This window comes from Falco peregrinus, chromosome 6 (genome assembly GCF_023634155.1).
Source record: "Falco peregrinus isolate bFalPer1 chromosome 6, bFalPer1.pri, whole genome shotgun sequence".
Classification (NCBI taxonomy): Eukaryota; Metazoa; Chordata; class Aves; order Falconiformes; family Falconidae; genus Falco; species Falco peregrinus.
The window spans coordinates 18243111-18259926 of NC_073726.1; the positions used below are offsets into that span (position 1 = coordinate 18243111).

The following is a 16816-nucleotide window of genomic DNA, read 5'->3' on the forward strand; positions in this document are numbered from 1 at the left end:
TCACTCACAAGTGTCTGTGGTGTTTGCACCAGCATTCAGAGATTTAATTAAAGTAAAAAGAAGCGGAAAGGAAGACGCACTAAAATTTGGTTTAAATATTTTGGAGTGCATGCTCACCATAGGTACGGCACAGCACTTTTAACGCACCCATGTGATCTGTGACAAAAAAGTGACAGGGACAACACCTACTCCTCCAGCATGCCCGCCAGGCTGGCCACCGTGTGGCAGCAGGATTGTGGGATTTGAAACACAGAGATGGTTTATGAATTTCAAGCACCCTATCATTTTCCTTGGTAACAAATGGGTATGAGATAGCAGCAGAAGACCTCCAAACATTAATCACACTGCTTTCCAACAAGCAACAATTACACCTAACAGGTACTCTGTCACCTTGCTCCAGTTGAATTTTCTAAAGAATTCACTAATAAAAACTTGGTTTACTGCTTACAAGCACAATACGCTACAAAAAGCAAAGGAAACAACAGCTTGACTGAAGTTTAGTAGCTTATTATCATCTGTCTGTTAAAAGTTTGCTGCACATTTATTACTTTACATGTCAGCTCTTATATCTAGTTTTGGGCAATGACTCCCCCTCCCACCGATTTTATCTTCGTATCTATTTTCACATTAATATGTTGCATTATGATTCACTGCATATATTTTAGACATACAGCATGTCCAATAAGAAGTACAGAAATACAAAGTTCTGTCGTAATTATTAACCATATTAGTGTAAGTGCACATTTGAAGATATTCAGCTATTTATATAGCTATCTAGCCTAATCAGCCTAATAAACCTTGCTAAGCCTGCCACACGAAGAAAAGGGATGTTGTACTCCTAGGCAACTCTGGCATTTCAGAGGCTGTGGTCAGGTTTCTTGGACTGAAAGCACGCTCTAGCATTTACTCTAGTTAAAGATCAAAGCCCTTGGGAATCACTGCTGTTCTGTTTTTCAAAGCCCCCAACAGTGAGAGTATGAAAATATAGTTGTGGCCTATCTGAAGTATAAGTTCACTGAATGAACTTAATATACCATTGATTTGGTATCAATACCAGCATTGAAGTAAAATGAACTGGGCTGTAATGCCTGCGATGTTGAGACAGTGCCATGAGGTGCCTAAAATTTCTCATTCTAGAGGTGTTAAAATACATAGGTTTTTCTCACCTACTGACACAAGTAACAAATTTCTGAGGGAGCTGAAGATACTTCTGTACTCATAGGCCTATTCTGGTTACACCAGCCGACATACATATACGGGTAGATTTGCACCTGGATTTCAGTCTGGGATCGGATGTTAGCTGACTAGTGCTCAAATAATGTGCTGTGAAATGTTCTTCCTGTGGTTTGACGCAGATGCCATTTTCCTCATCATGCCCGGAATACAGTTTGAGGACACACTCTCACAGCAGCGAAACCTGAATCATCTGAGGAAGAACCCTTCAAGCAGAGTTGGCTGGTGTCACAGATGGAGTCACACACTTCACTCACAAGAGAGAAGAAACAACATACTTCGTTGGTATAAAACAGTGATTTAACAAAGTTCAATGGCAAATGTGACAGTGGTTTAACAAGATTTGATGGCAAGGTACACTTGCTTATATACTGCACAGATAAGGTCAGACAAACTGTCAGGGAGACCCTTCTGTTCAGGTTCTGAAAGGACCCCCTTACTTTCTAGACTACTTCCCGGAGAGGAGCCTAAGTGCAGCTGGATCCAGTCCTAGTCCCAGACTTGGTCAATGGTTTACGTCTAAAAGATTCTATGTGCACAATCAATCACTTAGGTGATTTCAAAGCTTAGAATGCTATTAATCACTTATCGAGGATCTGTTGCGGCATGGAATCTCTTGACCTTGAGGAATAACCTTGAGAGGCACCCCTAGTCAAGGGGAGATCCAGGCACACAGCCCGCTGCCATGCAGGAGAGCTCAGTACGCCCTGGGCTGTCCCCTATTTATACTTCTTGTTGTATCTGCACACCAGCAAGACCTCTGTGTCACTGTTCCAGACAGCCCTTGGCTACCATGTTGCCATCTGTCCCCCAAAGTCCAGAGCAAGCTGGACGCAGCCATCACAATCCCCTGCTGGGGGTTATGGCTTAGAGTGGTGGTGGGGGAGAGCACACCACCACAGCTGGGTAAAGAAAATTTATTCTTCACTGCTGTTGAGATGAACACTGAATCAAATACAGCCCGCTTTACAACTTGCAAAAGATGAAACAAAGGAGGAGATAGCCAGAGTGCTAGGAGCAAGCTTATTAAATAGAGGTCAATCTGTTTGCAGCTCAAATGAAAATAGCTTGTGAGGCAAAAAAATCTATCAAAACGTTGTTTGATGATGCATCATACAAAAAAATTCACAGAGCAATTTGATTTGGCAGAAGTCTGCCAGATAAAAGTTTAATGTGATAGCTGCTCCGCTCTTCCCACTGCAACAACGGAGACTTGCAGGTATGACTGAGTGGAGCAGGGGAGCTGCAACGCAAGCACTCTAGGAAACATGGGTGCTTGCCTTCTGTATTTCTGTGACTCCTTCCCACTCTCAGTAGGTCTCGGGAGAATTTCCGTCTGCACCTGAACAGTGGCTATGGCAGCTGTAAATGCCAAAAGGCATGGCTGGGGTGCTGGGGGGGAAGGCAGGCATTTGTGGCAATAAACTCCACGTTATAGGCCACGCTGCCTTTTGCTTTGCAGGAAGCAGCACGCAGTCCCTTTATCTGAAGCACAGTGGCCGGGTGCCAGTGATGTTGCTGATGCAACTGACATCCCACTATGCTGGTGGGGCACCATGTCCCACGGCAGCAAAACTTTGCAGCATTTGCCATCCATCAGGCCCACAAGAGCTTCCAGGCCTTAAGCTGGCTGACTCAGGTGATTTGGGAGAGGGCGGAAAACTCGGGTTCAACCAGAAACGCTGCCACGACCTCAGCCTTGTACACAAGGCGTGGAACTGAAGCAGCGTTCTCGGCTCCAGGACAGGCGGCTTATCCCCACTGCTGCGGCAGCCTCTGCTTAGGAGACCGGCTGCATCACCTCACGGGCTACTGCCAATGCAAGCTCCTGGGAAAGACCCTCTTCCAAACCTTCCGTATTTCCAAACAAAAGCCCTTCTCAGCCAACAGCCCGCGGAGCCACAGGGATCCCCGCAGCCATGCCCGCAGCGAGCAGCGCCAGGGGGGAAGCCCCAAACCTGAAGAATTAACGAAAACCAGCTCCCGGCTCGCCAGCGCCTCCAGGACCCGCCGTAAGGCGCCGCATCCCGACCACCCGCACCCCCCAGAAGCGGCTCCCGGGGGCGCGGCCCCTCAGGCCCGGGGCCTCCCCCGCCGGCTGCGGCCCGGCCCCGCCCGCCATCGCTCGGGTCGGCTGCCTACCCTGCCCCCGCCTGGCGGAGCAGGCCCAGCGCCAGGGGCAGGGCATAGGAGCCGCACCGGCTGAGCACCCTGTCCCCGTCCCCGTCCCCGTCCCCGTCCCCGGGCAGCTGCGCCCGCCCGGACAGCAGCCCGCACCCCCGCCTCGCCTCCGCTCTCCGACTGCGCACTCAGCCGAGCCCACCGCCCCCAATCCCCTGAGAACCCGCCCCCTCTTCGCCACGCGATTGGCCGCTCACGCTGTCTCTCCGGCGCCTCGCCTGCCCATTGGGCGAGGCGGGGGCACCCTCCGCCCCTCCCCGTTCTGTCGGTTGAGACGAGCCGTGAGTAAATAGAAGCAGGAGCTCAAAATGGCGGAGCCGTCGAGCCCGATTCGCGGTGCGGCGTCGCCCGAGCAGGAGCCGTTCAGCACCAGACCAGCCCCAGATGCGAAGGTGTCCCGTGGGTCCCAGCCAGCCGCTAAGAAGATGAAGGGAGCCGATGAGAGGAGCCTGAAGGGTACTAAGCGCGTCAACGGTGAAGGGGGCGGCGGCAACGGCGGGAGCGGCAAGCAGTCGCTGCCGCTGCCAGCGGTCGTGCCGAGCTACAGCAGCCCCGCGGCGTGGGGTTTCCCCGCGCTCCCTTCTGGCCCCTCCGGCAGCGCGGGGGGCTTCGCTTTCCCTTCTCCGCTGCCCCGGAAGCTGCTGTCGCCCGCCGTTTTGCTGCCGTCGTCCGCCTCCCCCTCCTCTTCCTACCAGCAGCACCAGCACCGCCACCACCGGCACCGCCTGGCCCTGGCCGGCGAGGCGGGAGGCTGCAGCGGCGGGGCGGCCGGCGCTAGCGGCGGGAGCGCCAAGGCGAAGAGGCCCAAGGAAAAGCGGGACAAGGAGAGGAGGAAGCACGGAGCCCTGCCCGTGGTCGCGGCGGTGGGAGATGGCGGCGGGGCCTTGAGTGCGGCAGGCCGGGAGGAGAACGGCGAGGTGAAGCTGCTGCTGCCGAAAGGTGAGGGGCGGGCGCTGTGCGCGGCCCGCGGGCGATCGCTCGGCGCCCGCAGCCTGAGGGGCGGGAAGGAAGGGCTGGGAGAAGGGGCGAAGGCCGGAGGGGGTTTGGCAGGGGCAGCGAGCCGCGGCCGGGCCGGCTGGGCTCGGGTGCTGTGCCTGAAGGTGCGGGCAGCTGCGGCAGCTGCCGTGGGGGAGCAGGAAATGGTTGTGATGCGGGGCTCGGGCCGTTAGAATGGCTGCCTGCCCCCGCCCCGCCTCAGCGCGCTGGCCCCGGGGCAGCGCCGCCGCACGGGGCCTTACCTGGCTGCCCCGCCGCCCTGCCCGCTGCAGGGTCGGGGACAGCCCGGGATAGCCGGGGGTAGCCCCTGGTAGGGGACCGCTGGCGTTGTGTAAGTTTGTGAAGAAGGCAGTGGCGGCTTAGTCTGCCGTCAGTCCTGTCAAAAAAGGGGGTGTGGAATTAGCGATGGCGTCAGCTAGAAGCTGCCAGAGGCCTTAGATTTTCTTACCTATTAGGGAAATCAGGGTGCCTGGTAATTTACTAGAGATCTGCCGAGAAAATCGAATTTCTGTTGTTAGGGGTGGGGGAACAGAGAAGACCACGTTACAAAAAACCCTTCCAGTTTTAAAATTAAATCCTGAGTAATCTTGTTTATTAGGCTGTTAATTTTTACAGGCTAAGTCATCAAGTATTAGGGAGCGTGCTGTTAAAATTCAGATACTTAGACTTACAAAATCTCATTTAGTAGCTGCTTCAGGTTTGCTGTCTTTCCTGAAGATCCCTGGGCTAAAATGTTCCAAGAAATGCTGGAGGCCTTCAGAAGAAGGGGAGGAGGGCTGGGTTAGTTATTTAATGGGGCTGGACAAAAATGGCCATACCGGGCAAGACAGGATATTAAAGTAGATTCTTGCTGACTGTGATCAGCAGTAGATGCTTAGTAAGTAAAAGATAATATATCAATACAATACAAGAATATATGCTTTTGTTTCCAGCGTATGCTTTCTCAGTCTCCAGTGACCTTAAACCAGATGTTGATGCTTTTGTGTTTACACTGAAATACGAAGAACTGGAAACATTCACCCCATCACCTAGTTCAAGCAAGTTTCCTTTCTTTCAAAGGAAAGATAAATTACAGCTGTTAATAGGCTTAGGTTACTTTGATTGCGGTCTGCACCTGTACTTGCAGGATGAGCCAAGCTTGTAAAGAAGACACATTAATATTAATTAGCCTTTTTGTCTATTGATCACGTTGTCTTTCTGCCTTACTGCATTTTCCACTAATTTCCACTAGTATCTTAGTCTTGGATTCATTTACCTGTGAGTATTTTCTTTAATTACTTGTTCTTTTTGGTCAGCATGTTGCATGTACCATTTTGTTCTTGGGATCTCAATTGCTGGTGTACAAGTGGGCTTTAAGTTTGTCATTTCAGTCCTTTTAAGTATTTATTTTTTTTTGTTCCTGTCCAAAAAATGACTTAAGAAAAGTCTGCAGAAATGATAACTTGGTGCATGTTTAATGTTGGTGAAGCTGCCATGTCTTCACGTATATCTGCTAAGAAACTCACCCTTTTCTTTCTAGCAAAGCCATGCAGATCGTAACTGTATTCATTCAGATTGTCATACTGTCCTACCACTGTTACGTAATCATGTTAATGAATCTTTGAGAGCAATATTACAATAACAGGGTGAAATGGTTTTTGCACATTGGTAATAGAAATGGTGCCAGCTGGATATAATTAATTGAACTCTCCTGGAAGCAGTGATTCATCTTTAAAAATTCTGCACCTTGTATCTTGAAAAGACATTTTCTTTGAACTTGTATACTGACAGGCACAAGTACTTGACTTTTTAGTTGCTGTTTGCTCAGAACAGATTTTTCTTAGCTTTCATTTAGTTCTTGAAATCCTGAGTACAGGCAACAACATTTTCCAGGGCAAATGATACCTGTGTGGCAGCTGGGTCTCCACGTTTCTGTTTAGAGGAAGTTGTTTCTGTAGCTAAAATTTTGTGGCGTAGTTTCCTTTATTGATGAGAAACTTTATATTCATTAAACTGTATTTATGCATCCTTCACTTTCTTACAGCCTTCTCTGTAAAGAGTCCTGCTGAGAGCAGCCAGCCTTTTTAAAGTGGTTCTGTATTTGCCTGTAGATCAAAGGGCAGATTTGTGCTGTTAATCTTGGGAATAATTTACTTTTCAGAGAGGAAAGGAGAAATACAGTAATGATGCAGGGAGAATGACTTGGGCGGGGCGGGGGGCGGGGGAAGGCATGCAGAGTCCTAAGTATGGAGGAAAACTAAGAATGATACATTAAGGGGAGGGGTGGAATAGGCAGAACTTGTGCATTGGGATTGCTGGGACTATGGCATAGACTAGAAGATGATACCGTAGGAACTCTCATTGCAGCAGTGAGGAATGAGTGAATTTCACATTGATATGAAAGAGGGAGGAAATAGAATGCAAAAGCTGCACAAGAGGGAGGAGATTCTGATCTTGTTTTGTGGCAGAAGACACATGTAGGTACTGTAGAAAAGGCAAGGAAGGTTAGAGGAAGGGTAGTATAAAAGGCAAGTGAAAAATGCAGGCAGCCTACAGATAAGACATCAGGCTGAATTTTGAGAATTTTGTATAATAAAAAAACCTGAGATGTTTGTACACACAGAATATATAGGGGGAAAGTAGGAATAAAATAAGCTTCTTCAGGTGTACTGAGTTGAGTTCACAGAAGCAGTCATATGTGCAGCTGGTAGTACTTCCTAAAAATCAGCCCAATGCAGGCAAGTGCAGTCTCCTTTTCCTGGAGTCTGCAGTTAGATAACCTTTTTGCTTTCGTGCTGTGGAAAATGAGCAGCTGCATGGAATTGACAATATTGACTGTTTTTCTCTCATAGCGTTCAGAACTGATACGCAATCAGTGTTGCACCTGCCAGAAAGGAAATTGTGCAGATGAATAGAGGTGCAGAAGCCTCTAAAAGAGGCAAAAGTCTCTAAAGACAAGCAGTTGGAATGGGTGTGATTTCCTTGACCACTTTCAGGATGGATAAACTCCATCCAGTGGAGATGCATTGCATGTGAGTGCATGGGATGGAGTGGAATTCCCAGTTGAACTTTGTACTGGTAAGGGTGCCAGTGTCCATGAATTGGGAGGAGTCATCTTTCTAATCAGTGAGCTGTGTGCATGCTCTGCTACAAATAGCAGTTATGACACTAGGATAAAAAGTAGTATGCTGGTGTGGGAGAGGGAGGGCCAGCACAGACCATAGTACTAGAGAAAATGAGGATTGAAGCTAGGGGGATTAGGGGGAAGAAAGGCAAAATTTGTCTCATGGGATTGCTGGGACTGTGATGTACACAAGATGATACAAGGAAACGGGGCATGCAGTGACAGAGTAATGGGAGAGCTGGACTTGGAAAACTGTCATCATAGGAGTTGGTATGGTACCAGTAGCATTTACCTAGTTCCAGTTTAATTGCTGTGGTGATGCTAAGGGATATTGACACTGAGGAGGAAACTGTGAGAAGATTTTTTTCAACCAGTCAGAAAAGCTGATTATAGGAGCTTCTGTTTGTCCTTTGTTTGCAATAGTGATTACTAGATAAGAGAGCCTAGTTTTGAAGCACCTTTCTTTCCGAAGTCATAGGAAGATGTTAAGTTTGCTTATAGCCAAGATGGATGATGTGTTTGTAGCTCAACAAAATCTTCCTATTTTCTTCCTTGGATAAGTCTTCATTTATAGATTTCTCTGGTTTTCTAATTCATTGGAAAGACCATTAACTTGCAGAGTCATAACCAGGCCTTACAGTTTGTGTTTCAATTAAATCAATGGAGTAAAGTCAACACTTCTGAGATAATGATCTAGCATGCAGAGAATGTAGAAGAACATTTTGCCACATGCGTGATTTATCCTGCAGATACGAGGCTTACGCTGTTGAAAATCTTAAATTTCACTTGTCAACATCATTCTGGTAGTGGGATTAGAAGATCTGTAACTATTTTTGTTTTAAACCACGGTGTGAGTCTGAGATTGCTGTTCCAGTTTATGACTATACTGATTCAGTTAGTCATTTAACTGGTACTCTGCTTTAGCAGTTGGTAGTTGAAATTGTTTTCTTAACAGTGCAAAGCTCAGCTCAGCCTCTCCCCACTTCATGAGATTCATCAGCATTTTTTGGTTTGGTCCATAGAGTTACTGTAAGGTGTGATCCAGATAGATGAACAATCTTTTCTGTTTTTCTTGGCATTTCTGTGTGCATTTCCCGTTCCCTCCATTTTTTTTTCCTTCAACGATCCATTTGCTGGTAAGATTACCAGAGTGTGCAAGCAATTACAAAACTGGTATTTTTAACTTGGAGATGGGGGTTTCCCTCATGAGCAAGAAAGCTGAACATGGTACTGTAGCTCTTGGTTTTACTTCTAGTTTTGGTTTTGTTTGTTGTGTTTTTTCTGTCCTTTCTCCTGCTGTCTTGGACAGATTAGATCAAATTTCAGGTGGGTGGTTGCCAGTGGTTCTTCTGATAACTTTGTTGCTTTGGGTTGCATGACACTTCTGGGTTTTAAGCTTCCAAGAAACTGCACTTTTCAGGCTGCTGAAGTTTGATTTGTTACCTGGGATGCTCATTTAGTAGTCTGACTTAGCAAAGTAAGTTAGAGAAAGTTTTGGATAATCTTTTCCCACTTCTTCACGGCTGGGACCATGTTTCTTGCTAGTTAGGTTGTCTTTTTTTTTCTTCGTGCTAAACATTCTTTTCTTCTGTTTATTTCTATTTCCTTTGCTTTTTTTTTTTCTGTGTGGCTTGACTCACTTCCGCCTCTCCCCCAGCCAAACTCCTTACATTCAGCAGTCATTTTCATGCTTGTGAGGCTCTTGATCACGGTCTTCTGAATTCCTATTTAGATACCCAACTGTAATCAATAATGTCTAGAAAGTGCTTTGATTTTCAAGTCTGGTACACAAGAGGAAGAAGGAGTTACCAAATGTCTTCGGATATTCAAGATTTATATGCAGTTTAGTTTGGAGAGCTGTTAGTGTAAGCATCAGATGTTGAGATTAATTTGGAGCAGTGGATCTTTCTCCTGAGGGACCCTCTCCCCTTTTTGTTTCCATGAAATAACCATGAAGCTCTGCTAGGCAGAACAAAATCTTTCACTTTCTAAGCTGGAGAACAAAGCAAGCCCCTCCTGTACCCGAGAATCCAGCTGTGTGAAATCTACACAGCAGAAAGTTACTCTGATTACAGAATAATAAATAAATTTTCTTAATTGAAACAAGATCAGTAGGCTGAAACACCAGATCTGAAACCTCTTGCAGAGGTCTTGTTTGCAGCTGTCACGTTCTCCTCTACCGATTTCTGATGCAACTCCCCAGTGCTCGAGCTTAAACTTGGCTCATTCAGTTCTGCACGTAGAAGGTCTCCTTTAGAAGTGCAACGCTTAGAGGAATTGTAAAGGTTAGATTTGAATTTCTTCTAAGTGTTTTGATTCTTAAAGGGGTCTGTCTTCCCTCCTGTTCACTGGAGGGGTTTGGGAAATGTTCTCGCCTGCCAAGGGGATTTCTTTTAATCATGTCTTGGATTTTAAACTTTAATTACTGAAAGGGATGTCAGCCAAATATTCCTCGTTATTGGAATGAAAAAGCTATTGTGAAACTTTTTTTGGGGTGTATGTGGGGGTGTGTGTGTTTGTATCAGAAATACTATATGGGTTTTTTGAATGTTCATTAAGTCACAAAGCCTGCTCTCCAGCATACCTTGTATGACTTAATAGAAGTGCCAGTGTGAAAACTGGTAACATACTGGTGTTAGACATGCTTTGTGTATCTGTGTAACCAGATAAACAGGGCTTCTTGAGGTTTTATTTTTATGGGTATTTGTACAAAGGGAGAAGAGTGGAAGGGAGGGTGACTGATATTCTTGTCCTCCCCTCCTCCTCCCCCTTCCCTTCAGTTACAATACTGTCGGTGTTGTCCCATAGCAGTAGTTTGTAAATATTTTGCCTGATGTGCAGTGACAGCCTTTAAATCAAAGGGAGGAGGGAGAGGCAGAATACTTTGAGCATAATCTGTGGCTGACTACTAATGTGTGTTACCATCTGGAAAACTGATGCAAAGCAGCTGCAGCTTTTGGCATCTGACAAGGTTGTAAACCTCTCCTCTTTCACTTCTGAAACAGACTTGCTTGACCTCCTGCATTGGTTTCAAGGTGTGAATTTCACAGTGTGACAGTGACCACGTTGCACATAATCCGCTACAGGGCATTTCACAATTCACTTGTACTCTGTGCACTCAGTTTACTTTTGTGTCTGTAAAAAGCTTGCAATAGAGGTGAAGATCATCTTAGATTTCTGAAATCTGAATGGTGTGGTCTGTAAACTTGTGTTTCTTTATGTGTTCCTTAGGAAATCACTGTAGTCATTATGAGAAGGTACCTACCTAGTTAGGGAATAAAAAAACCTTTTTCTATGGCTTTTAGCTGTAAATGGCTATTTGCCGTATACATACAGTATGTATTAAATTTCTTTTAATTATGTAATTAACTCAATATCCAGAAAAAGCAGAAGCTTTTGGATTTGAGGAGGAAGTACGCATATGACTCTGAATTAATTCAGTTAGTCATGTGGATTTACTGTAAAGTGAAAACATTCTTCAGATGCCATTTAAGAAGGTGAGGTTGAACACTTCTTCATAATTGGATTATTCCTGTCTGTATATAGCACTTGTTAAATATACTGCTGTTGCTGCGTTTCATTCATGGGTGAACTGTTCTGTGACATTAAAACCAAAGAATGTGGACTTTGTGGTGACGCTCATGTTGTGAACTTGAATGAGACATCTAGAAACCTTTTCATGTCTTGCGGGTTGTATTGTTTCCAAACAGGGATACTTACTCCTACAGAAGTCTGTATTTTAAATAGCATACACGTGGTATTTAGTAGAATTGTAGTGGGTTTGCGTGGCAAGGTTGTGGTGGTGGGGCCGGGGCGGCCGCTGTGCGCAGGTGCCCGCAGCCCCCCCTGCCCGCCAGCCCGTGCCAGCCGGCTCCAAGGCGGCCCCGCCGCTGGGCAAGGCCGAGCCCTCAGCCACGGCGGCGGCGCCCCCGGGGGGGACAGATCGCAGCGGGGGGGACCCCGGGCCGGGGCAGGGGGTGCCCGGAGGGGGCCGTGCCCCCGGGGGCGGGCAGCCCGCGCCGCGCCGCGCCGGAGCAGCTCCCGGCAGCGGGGAGCGGAGCCCCGGCCGGGGCCGGGCTGCGGGCAGGGCCGGTGCCCCCGGGGGCGGGGGGCCCGGGCTGGAGCAGCCTGTGCCTGAGGGGCTGCGCCCCGCGGGAGGGCCCCGCGCAGGAGCGGCCCGGGCAGAGCTGCAGCCCCCCCGCGGGAAGGGCTCCCGCTGGAGAAGGGCCTGGAGGAGCGTCTCCCGCGGGAGGGCCCGGGCTGGAGCCGGGCGGCGTGTGAGGAGCCTCCCCCGGAGGGCGCCGGGGCGGCAGAGAGACCTCAGCCCCCATTCCCAGGCCTCCTGCACTGCTCAGGGGGAGGAGGTGGAGAAAATTGGGAATAAACTTACGCCTGGGAAGAGGGGAGGGGTGGGGGCAGGTGTGTTAAGATTTTATTTTTGTTTCTCATTACCCTACTCTGATTTGATTGGTAATAAATTAAGCTAATGTTTTTACCTCAGTCAAGTCTGTTTTGCCTGTGATGGTAACTGGTGAGTGATCTTTCCCTGTACTTATCGTGACCCATGAGCTTTTCATCATATTTTCTCTCCCTTGCCCAGCTGAGGAGGGGAGTGACAGAGTGGCTTTGAGCACCCAGTGCCCAGCCAGGGCCAACCCACCACAAGAGTAAAAAATGATAGAGACTTCTTTTGCTCAGGCAGTAGAACTTGAAAGCTAAGGCGTGGGCCTGACTCTCCTGGACCTTCTATAGCTGATGCCTACTGTGCTTGGAATTTCTTATTTTTTTTTTTTTTTTTTAACCCTAGTAGGGAGTACTTACAAACTCAGTTTAGTCTGTGACTGGTTATTTCCTGAGCAGTGTGTTTCTCTGTCAGAAGCATATAGAGCAAAAGCACATTTTAATATGGGAAAAACTTCATTAAAAGATACAGAATTCTTCCATCTTTTCTCTGGGATACAAATTACTTCAAAATTTTGGTTTCTAGTGTATTTAGAGGTACATAAAGGAATAGGAAGTTTGTGTGAGCAGGAAGGTCACCTAGTACAATGAACAATTATGTGAGAAGACTCTAAAGGTTACTATGCTATAGTAATGTTTGTATGTATGAGAAATGTGTATGTAATTACTGTGTTTTAGTCATAGTTGTTCCCAATGTAGTTGTTAAGAAAACAGTGGGAAATATGGATTAATGTGGAGAGACCTAAATACATAATTTGCTCTTTAGAGCTAGTCCCTAAAACTCATCAAATGAACAGTAACATAATGTTTTGAGGAACAGTGACTTCTTTGGTGTTGTATGTCACAAGGAAGCTATTACAACAGTAGGAAACATTGGGTTAAGGAGAAATCGTAAATTGGCTGTCTCAGCGCAATATAGCGAGTAGAAACAGAGGCATCAGTCATCCAGCTGTGTTCTGAACAGTTTGAGAATTAGTGCATTTCTTTAGGTTTTAGATGATTTTAAGACTAAGGATTTTGGTATGAGTGATGTGCTGATAAACCAGAAAGTGTTAAATTAAGTTTATAGTAGAGGAACTTGTATTTTCCCAGAGAAGCTTGTTCTGTTGCTGTTTTTGTTTTTTTGTTTTTTTTTTTGTTTGTTTTTTTGGCATCTTACTGGGTATTCTTTTCTGTCACTTGAGAAGTGATTCGTGTCATGATTGACTTTTTCTCCCAGTGGAAGAATGGAAGAACTGCGGTATGAACTTTTAAGATTTGGTGGTTTCTCCCTTTTCAAAGTAGAGTAGGCATAACAGGAATTTTGTATCTGTTTTGATCCAATAATAAATAAAAATTAATCCCCTCTCCCCCAACCAGATGAAATGTTAGACATTAGTAATAGTAGTAACTAAAAGACAATCTTGTGATTATCCCTTACCAGAACAACTTTGTTAAAAGGGAGAGAGACAATAGATCAGCTTCAATAAAACTGAAGTTTGTTGTTTGGCTGCTATTTTTAAATATCTACTGAAATGGAAAAGTAGTTATTGGACTTAAATATATTTGGATGGCTTCACAGAAAAATATGGTATAATTTCGATAAACTTTAAAAGGGTTATTATAAATGTTTTTGTGATTTCCTGCAGAAGGTTTGTTGGGCCTATTAATCTTTTTTTAAATTAACCATTCATTTAGACTAGGACTCTTTTTTTTTTTTTTTTTTTTTTTTCCCCTCTTCCCTAAAAATCCACCAAAACTCCAAACACACGCAGTCCAAAACAAAATACCCTCACCCCTGGGGAAAAAGTTGGACCACAACTGTTTGAGAAGTTGTTCCTTTAACTTGTGCCTTTGTTTACCAAAAAAGAAAAAAAGTACTATGATTGTGGACTAGGAATGTCAGACTTTGGCTTTAGTCGCTAGTACATTGATACATGTTGGCTTTTTAGAAGAAGACCTTTTATTAAAAAAGTTGCCTTCCCTGTTTGAGTCAAACTGCCCCTTCACCTTACTTTGAACTCAGATTATCTTCTTATTAGCATATTAAACTTAAGTTTGTTAATTGCATTTCTGAAGCTTTAGTTTTTTTATAATTTTGAAAATTGAAACTATTTGAGTGGCAGTTGCAGTGCTGTGACATAAGGAGGTAATAGCTGTTGGTACTTAAAGGTCTCTTGTCCTGACAGTGGCCATTTAGGTTATGTTATTTCCCTGGGGACTCATTTCATCCTGTTGTCTCAGCAGCTCACACTTTTTTTTTTTTTTTTCCTCTTAATTTGTTAGGAGTAGTACTGGAGCAATCTAATTGCAGACTATTCTGTGGACATGGCAAGATTAGTATAAACATCCCTACTTTTTACTGCTTTGAAATGCTGTTGTCCTACAAATGAAGCAGACACCTAAGGTTTTGGATCAGTGGTAGCTGCTACTAGTAAACCTCAAAAAAGCAGTATAAGTGTTCCAAGTTTTCTTAACTTGTTCAACAGAACAAGTTTTATCTTGTTTTTTTTCTTGCCAGCCTCACTTGCTGGTTGTTTATTCTATGACACATAGATTGTAAATTGCTTAATGTTGGATGCATTCATTTTAAAGCAGTATTTTCATGAAGAATTTTCACGTTTGTTGGTTGAGAAAGTGGGATTTGGACTGTTATTATGTATGGCTGGAGGGGATTGATACCTTATGTTAGAGAAGATACTCAGAGGAATACTGATCTGTGACACAATGGAAGGTCCTGAAGAGCCCTAGTTTGTATTTATCTGTATGAGCTTTATTGTGCAGCATTATATGGTAGCAGCGGTTAGCATGGAGACTGTAGTTGGAGAATTGCACTTGCCCGCCCTTGTTAGGTATCTGTGCCATATGCATATTTTAATCATGTTTATTGACTACTGACTACTGGGTGCATCTAAATTTACTGACTTTGCAGAGCTAAGTTGCAATAGATTTAGTGGTAGACTAACTCTTAAAATAATTTGGTTGATTTTATCTTTGCATCCCGTTGAAAGCTGTGGAATATCTATCACTGAGGAGAGTAATTTCCCAAATGTTGTTTGAGAATTGTGTTTGGGTTCTGCCAATCCAGACTAGAAGATACTTATTTTCACTCAAAATGAAGACATCTGAACTGAGAATTAAGATCAGATGTTAATCTGTGGAATGACTCTCATTTCAACTTAATTTTATTTTTTATTATGTTCTGTCTTCATGTCAATATTTAATTATGCTTTTGTTAAGGAGAACTCTTACCATCTATTACTTATGTATTCTGTGGGCTTTGAGGGAGGAAGCCTGAGGATTTGTGCATTTAAACTGTGATTCTCAACTGTTCTTTACTTGCCTCAGGCAGTACGCTGGTTTTGTTACAGTACTGTGATTTCTAAAAGGAAGATAGTTAAGTTTAATTTATTTAAAACCTTCCTCAACTGCACTTACATTGTACTTGCAGTCCCTTCGGGGATATGATTTGCTTGTGGCTGTTGCTGGAGGAGGTCACTGGACACTTCCATTGTTACTTTTGTCTGGAACGTTACACCATTGACTCTGTTAATTGCTTTCTAGATGTGAAAATAAACTAGAGGCTCTTTAAAAGGTTTCGGCTTGTTCTCTGTCCTTACTGATGTGTTGCTTCTGACAAAACTGGGAGATTGATTGACCTGTGATGCTATTCATGAGCCTGCAGTAAAGGATTCTTTCAGTGTTTTCTCTCATCCTCTTTCAACAGGGCTTAGCATTTGTATATGCTCTTCAGTTTTTCTTTGATTTGTAAGTGATAGCAGAAGTCAAGTATGCCTCTTTACAGTATGCAAATGTTGAGATAAAATCTAGGTCTTCCCATGATAATTATAATCCTGGCTGAGTTGAACATTCAATGCAGGTTACAAATCAAGCCTGTTGTTACTGCCTACTTGCCTACCGAGCGTCTGTTACTTAAACTCACGTTGTATAATTTATTTCCTACTTCATACTCTTAAATTGCAGGGGACTTAGAATTTGGGGGTTTCTTTTGGGGGAGAAATAGGAGAGGAAAATTAATGTCTGCTTAACCTATTCTTAGAAAGTACAGGTTTCTGTTGCTTGGGAAAACTTGTCTGGATTCCATGGTCTGCTATAAAGATGAATCTGCTTTGTCATACCTTCTTACTAAACTGTTAGAAAGCTGTTCTTGGATGAGGTTCAGTCACTTAGAACTAAGACATCCAGACAATTTTAAGCACAGCTACCTGATTCCTTATAATTTTTTGTGCCAGCATAGTTTCTGTCCTCTCCCCACTGCTTATCTTGATCTGCAGATAGGCAACAGACATACCTCAATTGCTATCTTTTTTAGTTTTTATTTTCTTTCTTAGACTTTTCCCAAAATACTTTCTTCATCCTGACAACTGCTAGGGTTCAAGTTCTGTAGCCTTACCGGAAGACTCCTAAAAGTAAAGATATGAATGCTGTGGACTCATTGTTACAGAATTCATTTATGTGGATTACTGTCAACCCTTTTCACTTTTTTGTCTCTTAGCATGCTTCATAAATAGAGGACAGTATAGAGCGTCCCATAATCAAACTAGAATTGAAGGCTTTCTTTGGCTTGGTTCTGAGGAATATTTCTGATTTGTTAATAGTGAAGGTGCCCGCTGCTTCTATTTTATATGAATGCTTGAGGAAAAGTAATTGGATTCCTCTTTGCTTCCACGGGAGGTTTATAATGCAAGTACCGTAAATAAAACATCAGGATTGTCTCTCAGCTGTATTATTGAGAAAGCGTTCTGAAGCTTAACATTATGTAGAAGCTTGAAATCAGATTTTCTCTTTCCTTGTGGAGGTTAAAAAGCCCAGTAAACTCTTGGGGCAGGTACTTGGCCTCAG

At 44.6% G+C, this 16816-nt stretch overlaps 1 protein-coding gene across 2 annotated transcripts in view; it reads left to right on the top strand.

Moving 5' to 3' along the window:
• Positions 1 to 3632: 3632 nt before the first annotated feature.
• Positions 3633 to 16816, top strand: part of RSBN1L (round spermatid basic protein 1 like) — a 53629-nt gene continuing 40445 nt past the window's right edge. For both annotated transcript variants that reach the window (XM_055807304.1, XM_055807305.1), the window contains exon 1: positions 3633 to 4353. In XM_055807304.1, the coding sequence (XP_055663279.1) occupies positions 3723 to 4353 (631 nt within the window). In that variant the 5' untranslated portion in view covers positions 3633 to 3722. The remainder of the gene's footprint in view (positions 4354 to 16816) is intronic.